The sequence below is a fragment of the Salmo trutta genome, chromosome 13 (assembly GCF_901001165.1).
Source record: "Salmo trutta chromosome 13, fSalTru1.1, whole genome shotgun sequence".
In the NCBI taxonomy this organism is placed as follows: domain Eukaryota; kingdom Metazoa; phylum Chordata; class Actinopteri; order Salmoniformes; family Salmonidae; genus Salmo; species Salmo trutta.
Genome location: NC_042969.1, coordinates 48558469 through 48583278, shown reverse-complemented (window position 1 = coordinate 48583278; position 24810 = coordinate 48558469). Strand labels below are relative to the sequence as shown.

General features: G+C 43.9%; 1 protein-coding gene across 1 annotated transcript in view; it reads right to left on the bottom strand.

Moving 5' to 3' along the window:
* LOC115205893 (glutamate receptor ionotropic, kainate 4-like) overlaps positions 1–24810 on the bottom strand; it is a 214792-nt gene that overhangs the window by 7341 nt on the left and 182641 nt on the right. The window contains exons 11-17 of the mRNA XM_029772314.1: positions 16862–17065; positions 13162–13275; positions 6374–6483; positions 5245–5418; positions 4359–4524; positions 3389–3614; positions 2597–2725 (exon numbers count right to left, since the gene is read on the bottom strand). Of these exons, the coding sequence (XP_029628174.1) occupies positions 2597–2725; positions 3389–3614; positions 4359–4524; positions 5245–5418; positions 6374–6483; positions 13162–13275; positions 16862–17065 (1123 nt within the window). The remainder of the gene's footprint in view (positions 1–2596; positions 2726–3388; positions 3615–4358; positions 4525–5244; positions 5419–6373; positions 6484–13161; positions 13276–16861; positions 17066–24810) is intronic.

Genomic DNA, 24810 nt, shown 5'->3' with positions numbered 1-24810 from the left:
TTTTAGTCATTTAGCAGACGCTCATATCCAGAGCGACTTACAGTAGTGAATGCATTTAGTGAATGCAATTTTTTCCCCCCATACTGGTCCCCCGTGGGAATCAAACCCACAACCCTGGCGTTGCAAACGCCATGCTCTACCAACTGAGCCACACGGGACACGGGACATGAGACTTAAAATTGAGCTCAGGTGCATTCTGTTTCCATTGATCATCCTTGAGATGTTTCTACATCTTGATTGCAGTCCACCTGTGGTAAACTCAATTGATTGGACATTATTTGGAAAGGCATCACACCTGTCTATATAAGTTCCCACAGTTGACAGTGCATGTCAGAGCAAAAGCCAAGTCATGAGGTAGAATAAATTGTCCGTAGAGCTCCGAGACAGGATTGTGTCGAGGCACAGATCTGGGAAGGGGTACCAAAACATGTCAAAAGTTTGGACGCACCTACTCATTCAAGGGTTTTTATTTATTTTACTATTTTCTACATTGTAGAATAATAGTGAAGACATCAAAACTATGAAATAACACATATGGAATCATGTAGAAATGCAAAAGTGTTAAACTAATCAAATTCTTCAAAGTAGCCACCCTTTGCCTTGATGACAGCTTTGCAAACTCTTGGCATTCTCTCAACCAGCTTCATGAGGTCGACAACTGGAATGCATTTCAATTAACAGGTGTGCCTTGAGAAAAGTTAATTTGTGGTATTTCTTTCTTCTTAATGCGTTTGAGTCAATCAGTTGTGTTGTTACGAGGTAGGGGTGGTATACAGAAGACAGCCCTATATGGTAAAAAAAACAAGTCCATATTATGGCAAGAACAGCTCAAATAAGCAAAGAGAAATGACAGTCCATCAATACCTTAAGACATGAAGGTCAGTCATTTCAAGAATTTTGAAAGTTTCTTCAAGTGCAGTCGCAAAAACCATCCAGCACTATGTTGAAACTGGCTCTCATGAGAACCTACACAGGAAAGGAAGACCCAGAGTTACCTCTTCTGCAGAGGATAAGTTCATTGGAGTTACCAGCCTCAGAAATTGCAGCCTAAATAAATGCTTCACAGAGTTTAAGTAACAGAAACATCTTAACATCAACTGTTCAGAGGAGACTGAGTGAATCAGGCCTTCATGGTCAAATTGCTGCAAAGAAACCACTATTAAAGGACACCAATAATAAGAAGAGACTTGCTTGGGCTAATAAACATGAGCAATGGACAATACACTGGTGGAAATCTGTCCTTTGGTCTGATGAGTCCAAATTTGAGATTTTTGGTTCCAACCGCCATGTCTTTATGAGACGCAGAGTAGGTGAACGAATGATCTCCACATGTGTGGTTCCCACCGTGAAGCATGGAAGAGGAGGCGTGATGGTGTGGGGGTGATTTATTTAGAATTCACTTAACCAGCATGGCTACCACAGCCTTCTGCAGTGATACCCATCTGGTTTGTGCTTTGAGAGACTATCATTTGTTTTTCAACAGGACAATGACCCAAAACACCTCCACGCTGTGTAAGGCCTATTTGACCAAGAAGAAGAGTGATGGAGTGCTGCAGCAGATGACCTGGCCTCTACAATCACCCGACCTCGACCCAATTGAGATGGTTTGGGATGAGTTGGACTGCAGAGCAAAGGAAAAGCATCCAACAAGTGTTCAGCATATGTGGGAACTCCTTCAAGACTGTTGGAAAAGCACTCCAGGTGAAGCTGGTTGAGAGAATGCCCAGAGTGTACAAAGCTGTCATCAAGGCAAAGGGTGGCTACTTTGAGGAATCTAAAATCTAAAATATATTTTGATTTGTTTAACACTTTGTTGGTTACTACATGATTCCATATGTGTTATTTCATAGTTTTGATGTCTTCACTATTCTACAATGTAGAAAAAAATAAAGAAAAACCATTGAATGAGTAGGTGTGTCCAAACTTTTGACTGGTATTGTATGTAAATGTAATACTTCCTTTTTTTTTTATTTTTTTTGCTTTGTCATTATGGGGCATTGTGCGTAGATTGAGTGGGAAAAAAAACAATTTAATCTATTTAACAATAAGGCTGTAACGTAACAAAATGTGGAAAAAGTCAAGGGCTCTGAATACTTTCCGAATGCACTGTATATACACACATGCCCACACGCATACTTTATTTAAATCCACCAATCAAATTTACAAAAAAAGGATCCAAACATTTCAAAGGTCCCTGTATGCATGGCACTCAAGGGTACAGAAAGCACCTCCTTCTCCAGACAGTGAGGCTGCCCACAACAGCTGAAACAAAGCAGTACCTAGCCAATTGCTTTGGCCTTGTTTTTGTCAGGCCCACAATCTGGAGGCCACGCGCTGCAATCCTGTGTACGTAACTGCCAAATATCAACGCCGCCACCTTGCACCTACACCCGAGGCTGTCCAAGCGTGCCATGAGGGGCTGGGATTTAAGCAGTATTTAAGAGCGCACGCACACGCGCACACACACACCACAGTCAGCATCACGGTGACCCTGACACTTAACCAGTCTAAATAGGGTGAGTAAGATGAAAGGGGGAGGACAAGGGGGAAGGATGGATGGCTAGAGAGAGAATGAAAGATGGAGATGTAATGGCACCTTTGGCACGGTGATCCTCCTCCTTTGGACACTTGCCACCATCCCACCATTTCCTCTTCAAGATCTCTAGACGGTTGTCTTCTTGCAGCTTAAGGATGGCAAGGTCAAACTCATCTCGGTACACTGACCCTGAGGAGGAACAGCCGAATGTACAGAGGGTCACAGCCCTGCAAAGATCATCTCGTCAATGAGTGAACATATAGTTCGATTCCTGGGAAGTTTCCTGTAGCATGTGTTTTTATGCATTATGATGAGTGCAGTTTACAAGAAGTGCTAGTCTGTATGTGTGTGCGTAAATGTAACCTTCCTATGATTTGCATTTCCCACACTGTATTCTAAGGCAGTGTTTCTCAAATTGAACAAATACTGGTAAGTGGTAAGGCCAGGGGTTTCCGAGGACCGGTTTGGGTAACACTCTTCAAAGACAAAGACCAATGCGTTTGTTGGTTTGACTTTGAACAATGAAATATAGATTATTCAAGCAAACTCCAGTCCATACCAAGAGTGGCTTTAAATAGTTTCACTCATTCCAGTTTGCTCCACTGTTCATGGACTTTGAAACTGAGGTAGTGACAGCATTTCCTTTTCATAAACACTACACTAAGGACAGCAAGCAGAGAAAACCCATACATTTGGCAAAAAAATTCCCGCTCCAGTTACCATCGTGTAAATTATGTCTCTTCTCTTACCCACTGCAATGCCGATGTATCCAACAGGCCTATCTGGGTGAGGTTACATTTGATACTGTCTCCTCCTGCCCACCTTCTCCTCCATTCCCTTCTCTCCACTTACCCACTGGCATGCCGATGCCGTAGCCCTTGGTGTCCAGCAGACCTCCTATCTGGGTGAGGTTACAGTTGCGCTTCCGGTAGTACTCGTTCATGGTGCTCTCTAGCAGGTAGGCATAGTTAGAGTTTACCACGCGGGCGATGCCCTCCTCCGTGCTCTTCACAAACACACTGGGCTGCTTGGAGTGCATGAAATTCCACATGCGCTGGTACGTCTGGTAGCGCGAGTTCTATGATTTAGGGGGACATATCATAGAAGCACGGTCAGATTTTAATTGTTTCATTTTTTATTTAACCTTTATTTAACTTGGCAAGTCAATTAAATAGTCACTTATTTTACAATGACGGCCTACTACTGCCAAATCCGGACGACGCTGGGTCAATTGTGCGGTGCCGTTATGGGACTCCCAATCACAGCCAGATGTGATACAGCCTGGATTCAAACCAGGTACTATAGTGACACCTCTTGCACTGAGATGCAGTGCCTTAGACCACTGCGCCACTCTTGAGCCTGATCTGGTCTGATCTGAGGGCTAAGAGCATGCTTTGAGCTCTGGAGCACAAAAGAGGCCCCATAGGAATCTAAAGGAGAGAGAGGAGCTCCCTCTCTCTGACTCTCTCTCTCTGTCTTTGTCTCGGTCTTTCTCTCTTGGTCCCTCTCTCTGTCTTTCTCCGTCTCTCTCTGTCTTTCTCCGTCTCTCTCTGACAGGTGAAAGCCTGCTTTGTGGCCAACTACATAGACAGACAGGGAAAGTCAGCGGCTGACCCACATTGCCTATCTCTCCAGGTACAGCACTGAGCTTTCCTTCAGGGGGAAGAGGATATTGACAATCAGACAGGAAACAGATAAGTCATGGTCAGTGGAGATGGAGAGGGGGACAGACAGTGAGGTGACAGGGTCTAAGATAAGATCAGTGACAGGTCATCTATTATAGTGGAAGGGGCCGTGTGTGTGGTATGTGTGTGCCCTTCACCTGGAAGAAGGTCATGGTGGAGCCCCCGTGCATGGTGCCATACTCGATGGCCGTCTGGTCAGCCAGGTCGTCCACTGACTCGATGGGCACCTCCATCCTCTGGACAGTGAGGAAGGCAGCCAGGTTGGCCGTGTAGGACGAGATGATGATCAGGGTGAACGCCCACCTGGAGGGACAGTGGGAGAAGCAGTCAGACATACCGACTTGGACCACCTCAGAGGTACAGTATCAGCTATAGACTCACACAGACTACCTCAGAGGTACAGTATCAGCTATAGACTCACACAGACCACCTCAGAGGTACAGTATCAGCTATAGACTCACACAGACCACCTCAGTGTCTACCAGGTATATCTTCTGTCACCTGAAGAAGGCACAGTGATGCTGAAACGTTGGTGTTTTTTTACCCAATAAAATAATGGGAGGTTATACATATAGAGGGTGTGACTCTGTTTTTATAGCTTACCAGGTATAGACTCAAACACAGACTACCTCAGTGGTACGGTATCAGGTATAGTATCAGACTCTGCGTTTTTCCATGACCACGTGACCTGAATAGGAAATCCTCAGGACCAAGATGGCAGGCTAATTGGAGCAGCGGCACACAAATTACATGATCAAAATGTTACTTTGATGTTCCTGAAACTGCAGTAGAGAGGTCAAGGCCACAGGCTACAGTACGGTTCAGGTCTGCAAGATAGTGTGGAAGCTTCTAGACAGATACATATGCAGTGTGTATACAAGTGTCTAAGTGTGACTGAGTGAGTACACTATTACCCTTTTCACACTACTGCGCCAAACCGAGCTGGACCTGGTTATACATCAACCATAGTTGCTGGAACTGTGGTGGAAAGGACCAAGTGAGAATCATTTTTATTGTACTCACCATACTCCACTGACGCAGCGCGTGGAGAGTGCGCGGGGGGCGATGGTGGACCCCTGCTGCATGAACCCCCCCACGGGGAACCAGAAACTGTTGCCCAGCGAGTATTGGTTGATGAGGAGGTTACAGCGCCCCTTCATGCAGGGGTGGGGATTGTACCACTCATAGGGGGTGAGTCTAAACAGACACACAGACACACACGCATGAACGCAGGCACAGTGAGAGAAATTAGAGGGGGAAAACATCAATTTAAACAGTCAGCGAAGCACAAAGTAATCTCGAATCCCATGAGGTGGTGTAACGTCAGTCCCCTGGGTCAGCTGGTGTACACTCCCATACACCTGCTGCTGTCTGCTGTGAGTGAAAGCAGCCTTATAAGCTACTAAATATGCTGTATGGAGCAGACCATTGAGCTGCCATGACAGCTTCCGGTATATTACCGTGTTTGTAGAATGATCCAAGTTCTAAAAACCTGTAATTAATGTAATGCATGCTTCGACCACTCAGGCAAATCTTCAAGGGGAAGACATAATGCAGAGCGGTACAAGGGTAACACATTGTATTTAGCTTCCTTCAACATACAAACGAGTAAAGAATAATGGACCTTTGGCAACCCCTCCTCTCAGAATGTCTCATTACAGCTGGTGTCGCTGTCACTTTCAGTGGGAGGTTTTCTTGTATTGTTGCTTTTTAAATGTACCAAATGTTTCTTTCAGGTACAGTCACATGACATCAACATTTAATCAAGATGGTTCCACTTCCATCAACTTTCAAAATCCTCACCTTTCAAAATGAGAAAGGTGTCCCCCCCACACTCTTTTTTTTACAGAAATGAAATTACTTATTTACACAATAAATACATACATTGACATCAAGGGGTTGCTGCCTGCTACCAAATAATCTCTCCTTCCTCCTGAAGTGTGCACCCTTTCACTACTCCATGGGCTATAGGGAATTTCCATATACCAGCAATTTCCTTTCAAATCCATGAACAAGTGCACAATTCGGGAGAAAGGAGAGACTATTGGGACGCAACACATGTGTATAGTTGTACTGTACAGTATATGACATGTCAGTTCCTCCAAAGCACCAGTAGATGTCAATGTGGAGCTGAGAGGAGTGGAGGACGCACCTGGCTACCAGAAAGAGCACACAGCTGACTGCCAGGTAGGCTAGCAGCATGAAGAGCCACACCCCAGGGGAGAAAGGGTCTAGGAAGGAGAAGTAGCCTGGTCTGCGCCCCTACAACACGCGTACACACACACACACACAGAGAGAGAGAGAGGTGGTTAGCTACATTACGTATATACAGATACACCCTAAACCGATACATAAACCAATCTGTTACAGATGAATCCCTATGACCGAGCGTTCCTGTGTTTTCTCTGACTGAGACTCCGAGACATGGAGCCATATGCCTCAGGTCTAGATTTACTACTGGGAGATTATCAGCCTGGGTTTTATATAGAGCTAATTCATACTGCTTAATTATCTAGCACCGATGGCCATTGTCCACAAAATGAAACCAATTACGTCTGAAATAGAGCTCTGGAAAATGCATGGTTGAAATTAACCTCAGTAGCTAGGGGCAATTACATTATCTTCAATGGAGATGGAGAAACTCAAACCAGTGCAGTCCATCAAAGACAAGAACTGTAAGTAAGGACCTGGTGTTTTTAGGGGCAATAGCACAGCTATGTAGGTTATCGGATTAACTTTAAGTGGTAAAACAGCTTATTTTAAGAGTTGGCCTATTCTTATGACATATTCTTAACACAGTGAGGCAACATTTGATATGTAACATGTATCATCAATTGACCAAAACTACAATCCCCTTGATAATAAGCAATACAACTGTCAGGTGCGTCGTAAAAAGTGGACCAAGGCGCAGCGGGTATCGTGCTCATCTTCCTTTTTTATTTGGATAAACGTGAACACTTAACAAAAATAACAAACAACGACGAAAAACAGTCCTGTAAGGCTATACATGGAACAACTACCCACAAACACAGTGACAAAAAAAAACCCTACTTAAATATGGCCTCCAATTAGAAGCAACGAAGAACAGCTGCTTCCAATTGAAGGCCAAACCAAAACCTGAACATAGAAATAGACTAAATAGACATTCAAACACAGAAATAGACAACATAGAACATTACCCAAAAACCTAAGACACATAAATCAAACACACCCCTGCCACGTCCTGACCATACTACAATAACAAAATGACCCCTTACTGGTCAGGATGTGACAACAACAGTCATGCAATACAAATGCTCCCTCCCCCCAAAAAATATATTGCATGTGCGGCGAGGGGATAGGATTTAAAGGTCATCAAACAATTCTAAATGATGAATTAATGCGTAATTAGGCATGGATGAGACCGGATATTCATTAATGTGTCTGTAATCACTCCCATATTAGTGTAATTGAGCAACATAGGAGTGGAGCTGGAGATTTCTAATTACAGTAGAGAGAATTAGGACTGTCTGAAGAGCCTAAATCTACCAGCTGATGGAGGCCTGCCTTCCGAAAATGATCCATTTACGGTGCCAGCATCAATGCACTCTCTGATAAGGGACTCTGTAATGGTACTCAAACTGGTCAGAGGCCATTATAGTGTAGGAGAGAGTCTTGAATCGAGATAGGGTAGTGTGTGTGCATCTTTTTTGAGGGTGTGACCGCCGGATTCAAACCCGGGTCTCCTGCATGCCACAAGACTGTGTTAGCCCACTGAGTTAACGCCTAGGCATTGTAAACCACCTCCGTTACAAAGGCAGGACGTACAGTAAAAAGTAATGCCTATAACAGTGCAATGCAGTGACAACTCCTGCAAAATAAGAAACTATACGGCGAAAAGCAACTAGGTGAAGGTTGTGCTGACACGATCCAATCTGGTGCCAAGTGAAGTGAGCGTTTTGTTTACAGCGCTACTCTATTTAATTCCCTGTTTAGTTGCCACTAAGAGACCATTAAGAAAGAGCAGAGCTGTTGAGGAAACAGCACAACACCAGCAGATGGTGTAGTGAAAAGATCAGAGAGAGGGAGAAATAGAGAGGGATGGATGGATGGAGGGGGAGAGAGAGAGAGAGAGAGAGAGAGAGAGAGAGAGAGAGAGAGAGAGAGAGAGAGAGAGAGAGAGAGAGAGAGGGGGAGGGAGATAATGAGAGGAAGAGAAAGTGAGATGGGACATGCTGTTCACTAATCTCTACTGTGATATGAATGTTTAAGAGGTAGAGAGGACATTGGGCTGTGTGATATACAATAACACTATGAAGTGAGCTCAACTTTCAAGAAGTAACGTTAGTACATAGAACAAAAACATAGCCACACCTGAAGTAATGCAAACAGTTGCCTAGGATAATCAAAAATGAAAGTCCAGAGTCAAAGGGACTGACAAAGCGAAGGTCTGTGTGACCAAACTATATTTTATGATGTTACACCTTGAAAGTGTTATAGTAGTGTGTTTGTATTCTCTTGGCATTTCTATCAAGTATGGCTCGGCCAACCATTCTATTTACTTGTGTAAAGCCACTGAGCATTTTCTCCTCTTGTCCTGTATTTAACAGTGGCTCATTCTCTGTGGCCCTCCAGACATCTCAGCACAGCAGTGTTAAAGCCCTTTAATTAACAAGCAGCTCAACCGGGCAGTTGAGCTAATGTTGACAACCAATTCTAAGTGAAATTAAACATATTCATTTTGTTTGGCATATTCTTTTAGTGGTGTTCATTATCGGACTAAAACACCCATTCATATATGGCTGAAAACCAGGAAGTGAACGTGAGTAAAACCGAACGTCATTTCTACAATTTTTTTGTACTAATTATGTGCACAATGGTAAATTACAAGGTTGTAAAATGTTGCCGACATTTAAAACACCATTTAAGAATGATACTAAGATATTGTTGTTTTCCAATTTTATGCTCTATCAGGCGGTTGAGTTGCCCATTAAAGGAATGCTATAAAGTCAAAGCTAGTGATAATGGACAATAGAGAAATATTATGAGACTTTGTCTGTGCAAATACAGAAATCCTTTCATACCCATATCATTATTTACTGTCTGCCTGTTATCTTAAATATGTTTCACAATATCATTCAGTACATGTAATTTTACTGGTATTCTAAGCATACAAACTGTAAATGTGTGAATTTACATGCAGTTGAATATTCATATTTTGACAAAAATGTATCATATTTTATGAATATTTGATATCAGTCCCTCATTTAACTTGCCATTATAAGTAAATGAAGCAGATATAAAGTCAATTAATGTATAATCTTTTTATGATTTAAATAGTCCATGCAAATTCCAATACAAATTTAATTTACTCTGTTTGCTATGCATTATTTATCGAAGTTCATGTCATGCAAACAAAAATGAGCAATTTATGGCATATATTGAGGCTAAATACACATATTTTGCAGAACAATACTTATCCTGATATTTTTTTCTTGGTGTGCCAGTTAAAGGGTTAGGTTGTTAACATGTTATTCTGTGTGTGTGTGTGTGTGTGTGTGTGTGTGTGTACTGGGTGATGGAGGGAGGGAGGTAGGTAGGGATGGCAAGGTGTGATGGTACAATTGTTTCTTCTCAAATAGGAGAGAGAGCCCCCTCAGGCTGTCAGGAAGCCCTCTGAGGTGCCAGTCATCTGCACTGATCTGTAGTCAAGGTGGGCATCACGACTGGTGAAGGCAGCTACGAGCACCACAGGCCTTTTTTTGGTAAAAATGTACTTGAAGCCTGCAGGTATAATGGTTTATTACTTGTTATATGCAAGTATGCGCCTATGATTTATTAAGCGGATTATAATATGTAATGGCTCTATTTTTTTTGTCAGGACTATTACCACTTGACTACGGACTCTGCACTGTACAACAGGTCTCTCTGACTGTACTCATGACTGTATCCATGCATGCATGGCACTCTGACTGGATAGGAAGGTCTTTATTGCACATGAGCTTTATAGAGTGTAATTATCATCATCATCCCATCAAATGGAGAACCGCCGGTTGTGACAACTGCCTCATTGCCCGTGTTGGTTTTTACAAGCAAATCCAAACAATCAGAAATGAAGCATTATACAAACCCCTCTCCCCGTGGGCTCCACTTTGTGTTAAGTGGCGGGATATAAGACCTTTAGCACGGAGTTTCTAAACCCAGAGGCGCAACATCGCGAGACTTCCGGGAACGCTTACGAAGCAGACCAGGTTGGGGTTTGAGAAGTCAATGAGAGAAGTGAAAACTTCATCCTTAGTTGTTCAATTTCTCAAAATGTAAAAGCACAACCTAGATTCGAGCCAATGTCTTAAGTGGTTGAACATGTTATTACTCCAACCTCGTGAAAGTGACAAACTGACACGTTTTCATTTTTGTCAAAAACAACTTTATATCAAAGGAATGCCTTTGGTTTGATGGCCTGCACAAGTGCAGTTCGAAACGAGACGACCGTTAGACCCGATGACGTGTTTCTGCGCATGAGCTTAGCTAGCCAATGTCCACATGACATTGTCTACAAGTGTGATCGGGGATTTCTATTGGAGAAGCAGTTTCTTCCTATCTTCATACTGTACTGTCTTTGCCTTTAGTGAGTGAGGCCACGTTCAAGGACTTCACCAACATATCTTCCTCCCTCCCCTTATTGTCATTCCCCACGCATTCAACCTGGGAAGGAGGTGTGACTGCACTACAGAAACACACGGCGTGAAGGAGAGTAACCCGTTTTTTTTTCAAACGCCAGCCCCCTTGAGAGATGCATGCCTATTTGTGGTCCGCCACTCACATCGCTGTTATTATGGTCTCTGTGACTACGGAGGTGGAGGTGTTCTGTTTATGTGGCGAGGGGGGGGGGGGGGGGGGCTGCTGATTGGCCTGCCATCCCAGATTCCCTCAGTGCTCTCTCTCGCAGGATGTCTGGGGCAGCTGAGAGGGAGAGGGCAGGCGGGGAAGATGGAGGTTGGGGCGAGATTGGAGGGGGACAGACACACAAAATCAGGATCCCAGTGCCACACTCCCACAGGGCAGCTTGTGAATGTGAAACCACTCCCCTCTATATCAACCCTCTAATTAACTTGTGGGTCTAATTAGGTTTCTAATCTCCATACGCACCCTCAATACTATTTTTCTCTCTCTCTCTCCATTTCTCTCTTTTGATCTCTCTGTCTCTCTCTGTCTGTTTCTGTCTTTACTACTACTACTACAACTAGGAAGGAGGGATTGGTGGAAAGATGTGCTCAGAACATAGAAGTAGGGGATTATGAGAAAGGGTGTTTGATGAAACAAGTGTACAGATTGGTGGAGTCTTGGAGTATACTCCAACATGGAGAGATGAAGGACTTAGGGTAATCAAAAGAGGACCATACCAAAACACTTTATAAAACCAGTTAATCAAGATAAGCAAAAAGAGATTAAGAACACACAGGTGTGCACACACACACACACTGTTGGGGTGCACTGTGGACAGAAAGAGATTAAACAGTAGTAGGCAGGGCCAGACTAACGCATTTGGGGCCCAGGACATCTACCTCCTGGGGCACATGTCCTGCATGCCCATTCGGTAATCTGGCCCTGGTATTAGGCCAATTCTACAGCCATGCAGCAGGTAATTAAACCTCAACAGGTGTCTCTATTTTGCTCCATTTTCCATTGTTATTGATCAGGCTGAGAATTTCAATTTAAGTCTGAAATAAGTAGCGGGGCCCTTGTAGAAATCACAGCATCAGAAATCAATAGCTAGTGGATTAAACCTAAACAAGTGCAGTCACAGAAATTGTAATATTGAATGGTGGCGCTGGAGCCTTGTAGCTCTGTGGAGACCTAAGAGATTGCCAAGGGGCGCTGGGAGGGAGTGAGTCCTGGGTAGAGGGATGAAGAGAGAAGGAGACACCAGGGACAGGTACTGTGTAAAGACTCCAGACAGACAGACAGATAGCGAGAGAGAAATCAGTGCAGCAGACTCTCACTCTTTGTAGTTAGTCTCTTCCGCCCTTCACTCCTGACCTTAAGCGGTCGAGGCTTCACATCTCTCTCTGCCAGTTACCTTATGCATGCTCTTCATCCCATCCCTCTATCCTTCCCCCTCCCTGTCTGTCTTGTCTGTGCCCGCCTGGTTAGGACAGTGGGAGTGTGTGTGTCAATATTGAGCTGCAATGTGTGTAGGCTTCTCCTCTCCTCCTCCACGCCGCGTCAGCTCGCAGGAACACGCCGATGAGCACGTTCCAACGCGTCAGCAGTAGCAGCAGCAGCCTGCCGCAGAGGTGATATGGCAGCCCACTTAACACTGCACCTGCTGCTATCGATTCATTCGACCAACTGTTGGTCCAATGGAGCCTTTCTCCTGGCAGCTGCACCTATTAGCACCAAGGAAAGGGGAGGGACGCAGACGGGGGGGACAGGGAGGACAGGGCCGGCTGTGAGTAAATGCTCTACTGGGACGCCACATTAATGTTTTTACACGCCGCCGCTTGGTTCAAAGCGGCTCCATCCGGCCGGTGGCCAGCGGAGAGACCAGTGTGTCACCTTAGGTTTGGGGAAAGGCCTTTGATTAATGGTTGGCTGGTGTTAAAACACAGAGACAATCGTATGGAATTTCCACAACAGTTGCCTGGGTCTTGTTCTATACGCAGGGGTCAGGGCTATTATTTGTGCGAATTAGATCCCAGTCACAAACAGAGAAGAAGTGGGAATGGGAATCAAAGAAGTCCATTTATCAGGTCGATTCACACCCGCATATCATGGAGCAGAGCACACCATCTGTTACTCTGGCAGAGGTAGAGAGAGGAGAGGGATGTAGTGGGAGGAGGAGAAGGGGCTGAACGGGCTCCCAGATAGAGGCTGATGATTGGTCGCTAGCTGTTTGTAGGGTTCAGGGGTCCGCCAGGTTGTTTTGTAAGGGTCGGAGAGGTCAGAGGTTAGTCTTACCAAGTGCACACGGTACATGATGCTGATTCCCAGAGTCATAAAAGGCTTGGAGAAATCGATAACCTTCTCCCTCTCTGCGGTGATGGTGAGCCCTGCTACGGCAAGGTCCGCTTTCTGGAATAGACACGCACGCACACACACACACACACACACACACACACACACACACACACACACACACACACACACACACACACACACACACACACACACACACACACACACACACACACACACACACACACACTCAGATATGCACAGATAGGTACATCTACAGTAACAAAGGTTGGATTGTGGTGGTGGAAAATGCATGGAAAGTTAAATGAAATAGTAAGTAGGCTACTGGTGTAATTCCACTTCGACTGTGCTGCCATTGTTGTCCGTGACGCCTAGTCTGCCAGCAGTGTGTAGCATCGGCTTTGTGTCTGAAACCTGACTCATGCAGGGCACCAGGGAGAACAGAGTGTAGAACGGGGGGGGGGGGGGGCTACATCCCAAATGAAACCCTATTCACTATGTACTGCACTACTTCTGAGAAGGATCCAGTGCACTATATAGGGAATAGGGTGCCAACTTAGAACAGAGTGCAATGTTTTTTCAAGCAGGCGAAGGGCAGATTGTTATGACAAATCACTTGACACAGCAGCCAGTTAGCCAGCTAGGCTGAGCCAGCCAGCCAACCAGCCAGCCAGCCAGCCAGCCAGCCAGCCAGCCAGCCAGCCAGCCAGCCAGCCAGTGCTACTCGGCATGGTAGGGCTGGGAAGGTGGTTGCTTGATCCCAGTAATCATCCGACACTGCAAAGTGCATCTGTAAGAGATTTTAATCTCCCCAGGACCCAGCGCAACCCTTCGCTGCTCTTTGTCCTTTGCAGTTGGAAAATAAGAGGATTGTCAGAGCTCAACTCTAAATGAGAGGAGAGCCTGCCTGCTTACAGTGCTGGATCCGCTCGTCAGCATTCATGACCCCATAGTTTTTTTTACCATCAGCCCCTTTTCTGATTGTTGGTCCAAGTGAGTATCCCCCTGTTAACTTGGCTAGAAGGCTCTGTTCAAAAGAATCAGTGGAAATATTTTGCTCTGATAGCACACCCATCATCAGTTAGGGCCATGCCATCATTGGCACAGTGCACGTTGGCACACAAAATAAAATTGCCTAGCAAACAACTTAGGACCAATCAAGAAGAAGAATAACTTTGAGATACAGTATATAGACAGTACTATAGTATAGTTGTAGCGAGAGATAGCTTGTAGAGAGATAAACAGAAGGTTTAGTGTCAAGGCTAGCCCTGGGTCTTGTTATGTTGTAATGTACCCTGTCAGGTTGGTATCATACACTTTTCATTGTAGGTGGACCTATGAGGGACTCTGGCTATCATATGCCTTTGCCTTGATCTGAGAGCAGCAGTTGAGAACACAGAGAGAGAGAGAGAGAGAGAGAGAGAGAGAAAGAGAGGGAGGGAGGGGTGGAGGCTTTTCACACAAGCTTCAGTCTGTTTGAGTACAGGTCCCTGGAGGAGTTGACCAATCCTGTCCAGAATAACTTGAACAGCAAAAAAAGAGCTCCAGGTGCTAACACAATGGCAAAAAAGTTCTGAAAAGCTTTTTAGTGGTTGTTTTTACTGACAACAACTCTGAATGAACGTGCAAAACCAGGCATTTAGCCAACCCCCAGCCAGCCCGAAAGCAACAACAAAAAGTATCTAGGCAAAAAACTCAACAAAAGAAAGAAGTCACCCCTCCTTTGAAAAATGAACATATTAATGCACCTATTGAATATTAATACTGATTACTGGAATCTAACAGCTATTGAAAGTGTGTGGAGAGAGAGAGAGAGAAAACACACGGTATAAAGTCAGCTTTTAAATAATGCATCATTGTATTCTTTCCCCATGCCACCAAACTTGTTTCCACTTTCGCTCAATCATAAGATGGTGCCCTGGAAAAAAGCGAGATAGGAAAAGAAAATCAAAGCCGTCCCTACGGCTGCTGAATAATGCATTGAGTTAGAGGTTCCCCACTGAACGTGGCATTTCATCTTCCCGGTAGGGCTTTGTCTCCGTCTCTATGGCTACTTAAAGTAAAGCCCCTATCCCCAGCTTGCAAATGAAGCCTGTGGAAAGCTTGTCCATACATTCTCTTCTCTCAGCGTTCGCTCTACTTTTCTGTGTTAATTCAGTCAGCCGCTATAGGCTAGCTACAGCACAATCTCTCTTCCTTCTTCTCCTCCTCTTCTTCTAAACCCTCCCACCAACTATAACCCAGTCATCCACTAACTCTCTCCTTTCCAGTCAGTGGCGCTCAGAGGCAGGGACTCCTGCGCTGTCTCCCCTCGACCTTCCCCCTCTCCGACGTTCCTTGGTACTCTGTAGCAGTCTGTAGCACTATCGTGTGAGGCGCAATTAGACCGAGTTGAGACCTCCTCAAGGTCCCCAAATCAGAACCAACTTGCGGGGGGACAAATGGAGACAATAATACGAGTAGGCAATCCTTTCATTTCCTCAACGGCTTTGCCTTCCATTAGCCTATAGCGAATTAAGACATAACTTATAAAGGGCTCCCTCACCACCTCCTCAACCCTGCCACTCTATCCCTGGTCTGCGTGAACATCTACAAAAAACACTAGACCAGCAATGTAGACCTTTCCTTCACCAAAAAAAAAATGGTTCAGATGATTTAGCAGACAGGTTAGCTGGGCCCTTTTAAAGTCATGTCTGTGTTGTGAGTGTTTGCTCAAGGGTGACTGGGGCTAATTGAGATTCATTAGGACAGATGAGCTGTATCCGAGTTAGAAGGGTGAACAGAACACAGCCATGGCAGCGTCCCAAATGGCACCCTGGTCAAAAGTAGTGCACTATGAAGGGAATTGGGTGCCGTTTGGGATGCAGACCCAAGACTCTGTGTCATCTGTATCAGGCATTATCTGGACTAATTAACAGCCTTGCTCCTCCTGTACATCCTTGTTCTCTTCCTCCTCCTCCTCCACCTCCTCCTTTTATATTTTCTCCTCCTCCTCATCATCCTCACATCTCTGCATGGTTACATCCCCTTACTGTAGGATGCTCTCAATGTGAAAACATCAATCAATGGCTTTGGGCACTACTTTTCTAGATCACAACACTGGGGACATGTTTTACTACGAAACACTCAGCCTATCACGTGCCAGATGAAATCATTTGACCCTGGAGTCCACGGAGACACACAACACCCACATATAGGCCCCATACACACTAAAGTTATACAAATTATGCCATGTATATGGCATAACGGTTGTAATACAACAGAGAGCTTTATAAAAATAATTACACAAGCATTGTGGCGTCAGCGCACAATGGTTGTGGATACATTTCTTTGATGACAAACTCTCCATTGTATAATGAACATACAGTATTAGTTGTATCACAACCACTGTGTCAAATCAGTTGTACAACCTGTGCTTGAGAGGGCCACACAGACACTGGATGTTTGTAGGATGCTATTGGTTTGTTAGGGGTGATTTGGCAGTAATGGCTGTAAATTCATGAATAACATTTGATTAAAGGATTGTTGAATTAGTCTATAGTTCGAGTGGCATTATGCTGTGAAGTGGTAGAAGGGGGTAAATGGTAGGTAGATGGGTGGCGATGGTATGGCCCAGAGTTTTTCCTGGTCAAGTCATATGGTCAAAAAAATCCAGTTTACTACAGGAAGCTGTTGCCCTTACCCTTGAGATGAGCTCTCCCACCATGCCCGTCCAGGTACCGTTGGTCCCCGATACCCCGTACACCCCGTCCCCCACCAGATTGATACAGTACTTGAACTTCAAGATGTCCGCCAGCTCCTTCAGCATGTCCACACAGAAGCCCTCATAGCGCTCGTTCCCTTCCATCTCCTGGTGGTTCGGTCGTAGCATCACGTAAGGGTTCTCCTGCGAAGGGACACAGATGTAACAGAGCTCATGTAGAATACCATGATAATGTGGCAACCTTAACCCAACACCTAGCGACCTCGGACCTCTTAGCGTAATGGTTAAGGTGTTGGCTTGACTGTCACTGGACCCGAGTTTGAGTCCCGGTTGGAGTTGTCCCCCGAATTCGCAACAATAAACATAGCATAGTATAGTTTAGCATAACCTAGTATAGCATAACATCATCTCAATCTTGACAACTTCCCCTTTTTTGAGGTCAAGTTGATATTAGCATATTGTATGTCTAGACAGTAGACACTATCTCACTTGAGGTCATTTGTTTTAAAGAGGAGCCAATAAGAATATATCTAGGCAACAATTAACTTCACCACCGTACTTGACATGGGAACAAAAGCACTCAGGCACCTGCTACTGTCCTGTCTCTGTCTGGCACCCCCACCGACTGTTTTAAACCCCTGTCTTTGACTAACTTGCTCTTTCTTAAAGTTTGTTCCTAATTTACGATTAATTTTTTCATAATGTTGAGCAAGCAGCTCAATGATTTAAATTTGAGGGGTTAAGAGAGATTTATCAGCCAATCTTTGGGAAGCATAAAAAGGGGTCCACATTCTACGCCAGCCATCTTAGCTAAAAGACTACATGTGGCTACTTCTTTTGAAGAATGCTTTAATAAAGCATGTATCAAATCTCGACTGCTGTCCTGTGAGGATTACAATGGGTCAGATCAGCTTGGCAATGGTTGACAATAACCAGACCTTCTCTCACCCACAGAAGAGGGGAGGAGGGAACTGGTGTGGGGGTTTTCACACCTCACACCCTGTCATAAATTTAAGTAGAAGAGGATTATCTTTTCCTGTCCATTATTGGCAAAAAGAATGTCCTTTGTTAACAGACTGTTTCCCGCCAAAACTTTAAGATAGGGGGCAATATTTTCACGGCCGGATAAAAAACGTACCTGATTTAATCTGGTTATTACTCCTGCCCAGAAACTAGAATATGCATATAATTAGTATATTTGGATAGAAAACACCCTAAAGTTTCTAAAACTGTCTGAATGGTGTCTGTGAGTATAACAGAACTCATATGGCAGGCAAAAACCTGAGAAGATTCTATATGGGAAGTGCCCTGTCTAACCATTTCTTGGCCTTCTGTAGCCTCTTTATCGAAAATACAGGATCTCTGCTGTAACATGACATTTTCTAAGGCTTTCATTGGCTCTCAGAAGGCGCCAGAACGTTGAATGATAACTCTGCAGTCTCTGGGCGAAAAACAGTAGGGGTTTTGGTGAGTGGTACTTCTGAGAACAATGACACTGGTGCGCGCGTGCATGTGATGACTCCATTTTCTTATTTCAGTGTTTGAACGGATACAACGTCTCCCGGTTGGAATATTATCGCTATTTTACGAGAAAAATCGCATAAAAATTGATTTTAAACAGCGTTTGACATGCTTCGAAGTACGGTAATGGAATATTTAGAATTTTTTTGTCACGATACGCGCTGGCGCGTCACCCTTCGGATAGTGTCTTGAACGCAAGAACAAAACGCAGCTATTTGGATATAACTATAGATTATTTGGAACCAAAACAACATTGGGTGTTGAAGTAGAAGTCCTGGGAGTGCATTCTGACGAAGAACAGCAAAGGTAATCCAATTTTTCTTATAGTAAATCTGAGTTTGGTGAGTGCCAAACTTGGTGGGTGTCAAAATAGCTAGCCATGATGGCCGGGCTATCTACTCAGAATATTGCAAAATGTGCTTTCACCGAAAAGCTATTTTAAAATCGGACACCGCGATTGCATAAAGGAGTTCTGTATCTATAATTCTTAAGATAATTGTTATGTTTTTTGTCAACGTTTATCGTGAGTAATTTAGTAAATTCACCGGAAGTTTTCGGTGGGTATGCTAGTTCTGGACAAAACATGCTAATGTAAAAAGCTGGTTTTTGATTTAAATATGAACTTGATTGAACAAAACATGCATGTATTGTATAACATAATGTCCTAGGAGTGTCATCTGATGAAGATCATCAAAGGTTAGTGCTGCATTTAGCTGTGGTTTTGGTTTTTGTGACATATATGCCAGCTTGAAAAATGGGTGTGTGATTATTTAGTGTGCAAACTATATGATTACTGTGAGAGTAGTTCTGAAATATATTGACGATAAGTGTATTTTTCTCTCTCTCGCTCTCCATCTCTGTTGTAACAAGCCATTATATTGTGTCAGTCCACTAGGGGCCTTTGTCTCATGTAAAGGGTATATGTTTATTCTGTGTTATTATTTAGTTAGCTAGTAAATAAATATTTAAACCAATTTGTGTAGTACTGAATCATGAGTAAGGCTGGGGTTTTTGCAGATGCATGAGGTTACGACTGTTCAGAATGATGATATGATAAGAGGTAATGATTAATAAGATGACTGTTTATTGATGTAATAGAGTTAGTTGATTAACTTGTTATGGATAGGGGGCAGTATTTTCACGGCCGGATAAAAAACGTACCCGATTTAATTTGATTAATACTCCTGCCCAGAAACTAGAATATGCATATAATTATTAGCTTTGGATAGAAAACACTCCAAAGTTTCTAAAACTGTTTGAATGGTGTCTGTGAGTATAACAGAACTCATTTGGCAGGCCAAAACCTGAGAAGATTCCAAACAGGAAGCGCCCTCTCTGACCATTTCTTGGCCTTCTTGATCATCTCTATCCAAAACAGGGGATCTCTGCTGTAACGTGACCTTTTCTAATGCTCCCATAGGCTCTCAGAAGGCGCCAGAACGTTGAATGATGACATTGCAGGCCATGGCTGAAAAACAGTAGCGCATTTGGTAAGTGGTCGATCTGAGAACAATGAGACTGGTGCGCGCGTGCACGAGACGACTCCATGTTTTCATTTTCAGTCTTTGAACGAAAACAACGACTCCCGATCGGAATATTATCGCTTTTTTACGAGAAAAATTGCATAAAAATTTATTTTAAACAGCGTTTGACATGCTTCGAAGTACGGTAATGGAATATTTAGATTTTTTTTTGTCACGAAATGTGCCGGGCACGTCACCCTTCGTTACCCTTCGGATAGTGTCTTGAACGCACAACAAAACGCCGCTATTTGGATATAACTATGGATTATTTGGAACCAAACCAACATTTGTTATTGAAGTAGAAGTCCTGGGAGTGCATTCTGACGAAGAACAGCAAAGGTAATCCAATTTTTCTTATAGTAAATCTGAGTTTGGTGAGTACCAAACTTGGTGGGTGTCAAAATAGCTAGCCCGTGATGGCGAGCTATCTACTCAGAATATTGCAAAATGTGCTTTCACCGAAAGCTATTTTAAAATCGGACACCGCGATTGCTTAAATAAATAACAGTTATCAGATTAATGAAAGTAAAGTCATGACAATTCACTGTGGTGTTTTTACGGACTGAATACCGTAGTATACTGTAGTATTTACCATTTACTATAGTATAAATACTGTAGTAAAAAAAGAGTAGTATATACTGTGGCGTACTACAGACTAGCCACCAGGGGGAAATTCGTTGAGGCCTGGTGACAGACGGAGTCTACATCACGCGGCGATGGCTCCCTCTGCTGGGCGTGCCAGGTCTCGACGGGCCATCCGGCCAGGACTAATTGGGACTGATTGAGACTGGTGAGTAATCAAGGGGCTGATTGCTCACCAACCGTACAAATCCCATAAAGTTGCCAAAAGGGTAGCACACGGGTTTTTCTCATGGAGAGAGGTTCCTTCCGTATAGTCTTCCTCACGGTCAGCAAAAATAAAAATTAAAAAAAATCCCCCAAAGGAGACAGCAATACTAAACTAAATGCATGCTCTTCAACCGGTCGCTGCCTGCACCTGCCCGCCCGTCCAGCATCACTACTCTGGATGGTTCTGACTTAGAATATGTGGACAACTACAAATACCTAGGTGTCTAGTTAGACTGTAAACTCTCCTTCCAGACTCACATCAAACATCCCCAATCCAAAGTTAAATCTAGAATTGGCTTCCCATTTCGCAACAAAGCATCCTTCACTCATGCTGCCAAACATACCCTCGTAAAACTGACCACCCTCCTGGAGGAGACCTATTCTTTTATTTTTCTTTGTTTTAATAAACTGAGCTATCACACTGAGCTATCACACTTGTGTCTGATCAGTGTAAATGTTTTGATCAAACCCCCTGGTCTGCCACAATACAATAGTAATTACTGTCGTGTTTTTGCAGACTGTAGTATACTGTAGTATTTACTGTAGTGTATTTGCAGACATTACTGTAGTATTTAGTAAAGTGTTTTTGTTTTATTATCTTTGACATAGAAGTGGGGGACTTTCTCCTTGAGGAAACCTACTGGAGAAATGCTAAAAGAGCACATTTTCCATATCCTGTAAGTAGGTAGGACTGGGTTCTGAATGGAGAGTTCAGAGCTTCTGCTCTTTTCTATAACCTGTATGGAACACAATATATGATCTGTATGTAGGTTTCTTACGGATGGCACAAACTTTTTCTCCCCAATTTTGTGATATCCAATTGGTTGTCCCATCACTACAACTCCCGTACGGACTCGGGAGAGGCGAAGGTCGAGAGCCATGAGTCCTCCGAAACACAACCCCGCCAAGCCACACTGCTTCTTGACACAATGCTTGCTTAACCTGGAAACCAGTCGCACCAATGTGTTGGAGGAAACACCGTACAGCGACCGAAGTCAGCATGCATGCGCACAGCCCACTAGAGCGCGATGGGACAAGGACATCCCAGCTGGCCAAACCCTCCCTTAACCCGGACGACGCTGGGCCAATTGTGCGCCGCCTCATGGGTCTCCCGGTCGCTGCCGGCTACGACACAGCCCGGGATCAAACCCCGGTTTGTAGTGAACTTTATACTTAAGTTGAGAGAGAAAAAGCACACTGTCTGATATAGAGAAATATAGATGGAACACAAGGCAAACAGTGAAATAGCTCTGTCATACTCCTATTGGGATGGCTTTTGTGTTGACTGGTGACCGGGAGATGAATTCGTTTCCCAGTACGAAGTGGCGTTCCTCCATTATGACATAAAGTGGAAAACCGGAGACCTCAAAGAGGACGACACATCACACTGCCACCGACCATCCTGTCACCATGGCAACAACAGTTACTCTACCTGTGGTACTATCGAACCAGTTTCCTTTACACTTGATTAATCTTATATGGCCTCTCCCCCATTCCATCTCGCTGGAGTTTTCAGTGCACGCACCACTTCGTGCTATACTGATCAGAGAATAGGGATAATAGAATGAGGGGTTTTCCTAGCCTTCTCTGCATCATATCTGAGGTCACTGAATCAGAGCACATTATAATTGTTCCTTTTAGTCGACATACTCATCAGTACTAGATGGAGAGAGCAGCGGAAGCTTTGAACATATGCATGCAGGTGAGCTCCTGGACTGCATGTTAAAGAAGAAGACTACAGACAGAAAGAAAGAAAGAAGGGGCCTTTCGGGCCCTGAGTTAGAGCACAGTGACACTCTCTATAAATGCAAATCCTCTCCATTCATTAACTTATTAAACAGCCACGCATGTTACCTTTCTGCCCTCGAGTTGACACCTCTGCTGTGGTTATGCGGTGCCATGCGGGAAGGCACAATATAAATGCAAATTATGTCATTGCTCGCAGCAGCCTGGTCGTGGAAGCGCTCTACCATTGCAGCCGGACGGACGCTTCCCCTTTCCCCTCCCAAACTAGGGCTTATTAAGGAGTAGCATTTCACGGGCCAGTTTTATATTACACGGCGGGGGTTCAAGAGAGAGAGCTTGGAAACGAATAAACAAACATTCTGGATTCAATTAATAGGTCTCAACACCCCCGGCAACAGAGAGGAGTGGGCCTCTCCGCTTAATTAAATGCGGCCCATCATTTCTCAGCTAGCTCTCCCTTGTTGATTGATGTGAAAGGGAGGCAAAGTAATTCTATGTTTATCTCCCCAATAGCCCCCATTATTAGGAGACTCTGTAGAGGTGGGGAAGAACATTCTCGGTTGGTGACCCGGTTAACTACGTCAGCTCATGTATTGATTGGAGATCCAGCTATTTTCAGACCCACTCTCTGGATTGGATGGTTCTGGAGGTCCCGTGGGTCTCCACTGAGCTGGGGAAAAATGCTTTTAGTTTTTATGCCCACAGCTCATGGAATAGCCTTCAGGCCACCTTGAAGTTGGACTCGTTGGTCTCCACTGGACAGTTTAGATTGAGTTCAAGGGAGGTGATACGTGAGAGTTGTGCTTGTTTGGATATATCCTGTTGTATTTATTGTATTGATATTGTTATTTTACATGATGTTGTATTAAATTGTATTGCATACGTTCATGTTCGTAGCGCTCCCTTGTAAATGAAACCCTGGTCTCAATGGAGACCCACCCTGTATAAATATAAGTTAAAGAAAAAAATTATTAAAGATCTGGCCCATCAATCACGGTAGTAAAACCCTGAAATGAATCAATAATGTGTGGGGGGGGGGGATCTCTCTCTCTCTCTATTTCTCCAAGGGAAATAAACAATCAGAAACAAACAGTAAGCATTACACTCACAAAAGTTTAAAAATAATATATACTATTGGCTCTGTAAAGTGTTGTAACAATGTGCAAATAGTTGAAGTACGAAAGGGAAAATAAATAGATAAAATATAGGTTGTATTTACAATGGTGTTTGTGCTCCAGTGCTTGCCCTTTTCTTGTGGCAACAGGTCACAAATCTTGCTGTTGTGGTGGCACACAGTGGTGTTTCACCTAATATATATGGAGGTTTGGCAGGAGGTTAGGAAGTGCAGCTCGGTTTGCGCTCATTAAATGTGCAGTGGGCACATAGCCAGTCTTCTCTTGAGGGAAAGTAGGTAGCCGGCAGGTAGCCTAGTGGTTAGAGTGCTGGGCCAGTAACCGAAAGGTTACTGGATCGAATCCCTAAGCTGACAAGGTAAAAATCTGTAATTCTGCCCCTGAACAAGGCAGTTAACCCACTGTTCCCTGGTAGGTTATCATTGTAAATAAGAATTTGTTTAACTGACTTGTCTAGTTCAAATAAATAAAAATGGAGTGCCAGGTCTGCCTACGATAGCATTGCCATGCTCACTGAGTCTGTGCATAGTCAAAACTAATTTGGGGTCAGTCACAGTGTATTCTCTGTTTAAGGCCAAATAACATTCCAGTTTGTGCCGTTTTTGTTGATTCTTTCCTATGTGTCAATTAATTATATTTGTGTTTTCTCATGATTTGGTTGGGTTTAATAGTATTGCTGTTACCTCTCCCGATAGCAAGGCCATGCTCACCAAGTCTGTACATTGTCAAAGCTTTTCTTAATTTTGGGTCAGTCACAGTTGTCCAAGTTTTAACTCTCTCACCACGGATGTGCTTGACAGGGTATTTGTAGTGTTGATGCGTCTAACTCCTAATGTTGCATAATTCACCACTTTTGTGAATGCTTACCAATCTACTGACATACACAAATGTCAGAAGCATTCATTGAAATCATAGGAAAATTAATATACCACAGACAATTCTATGAAACATTGCATTTCAAGCTATGAAGAAAAAAATGGTTAAGATTAGGATTGGGGGAGAGAAAGCTGGTCATATATCTGTACCAGGGGGAAACATCACCCCGAGCTTAGCCTAGAAACTTAAACAATCGACTGCACACGACAGTGAGAAAATTTGCGATCTTGAAGGTGTATCAAGTCATACCTGAGTTCGAATAGTATTCACTGCACTTGAT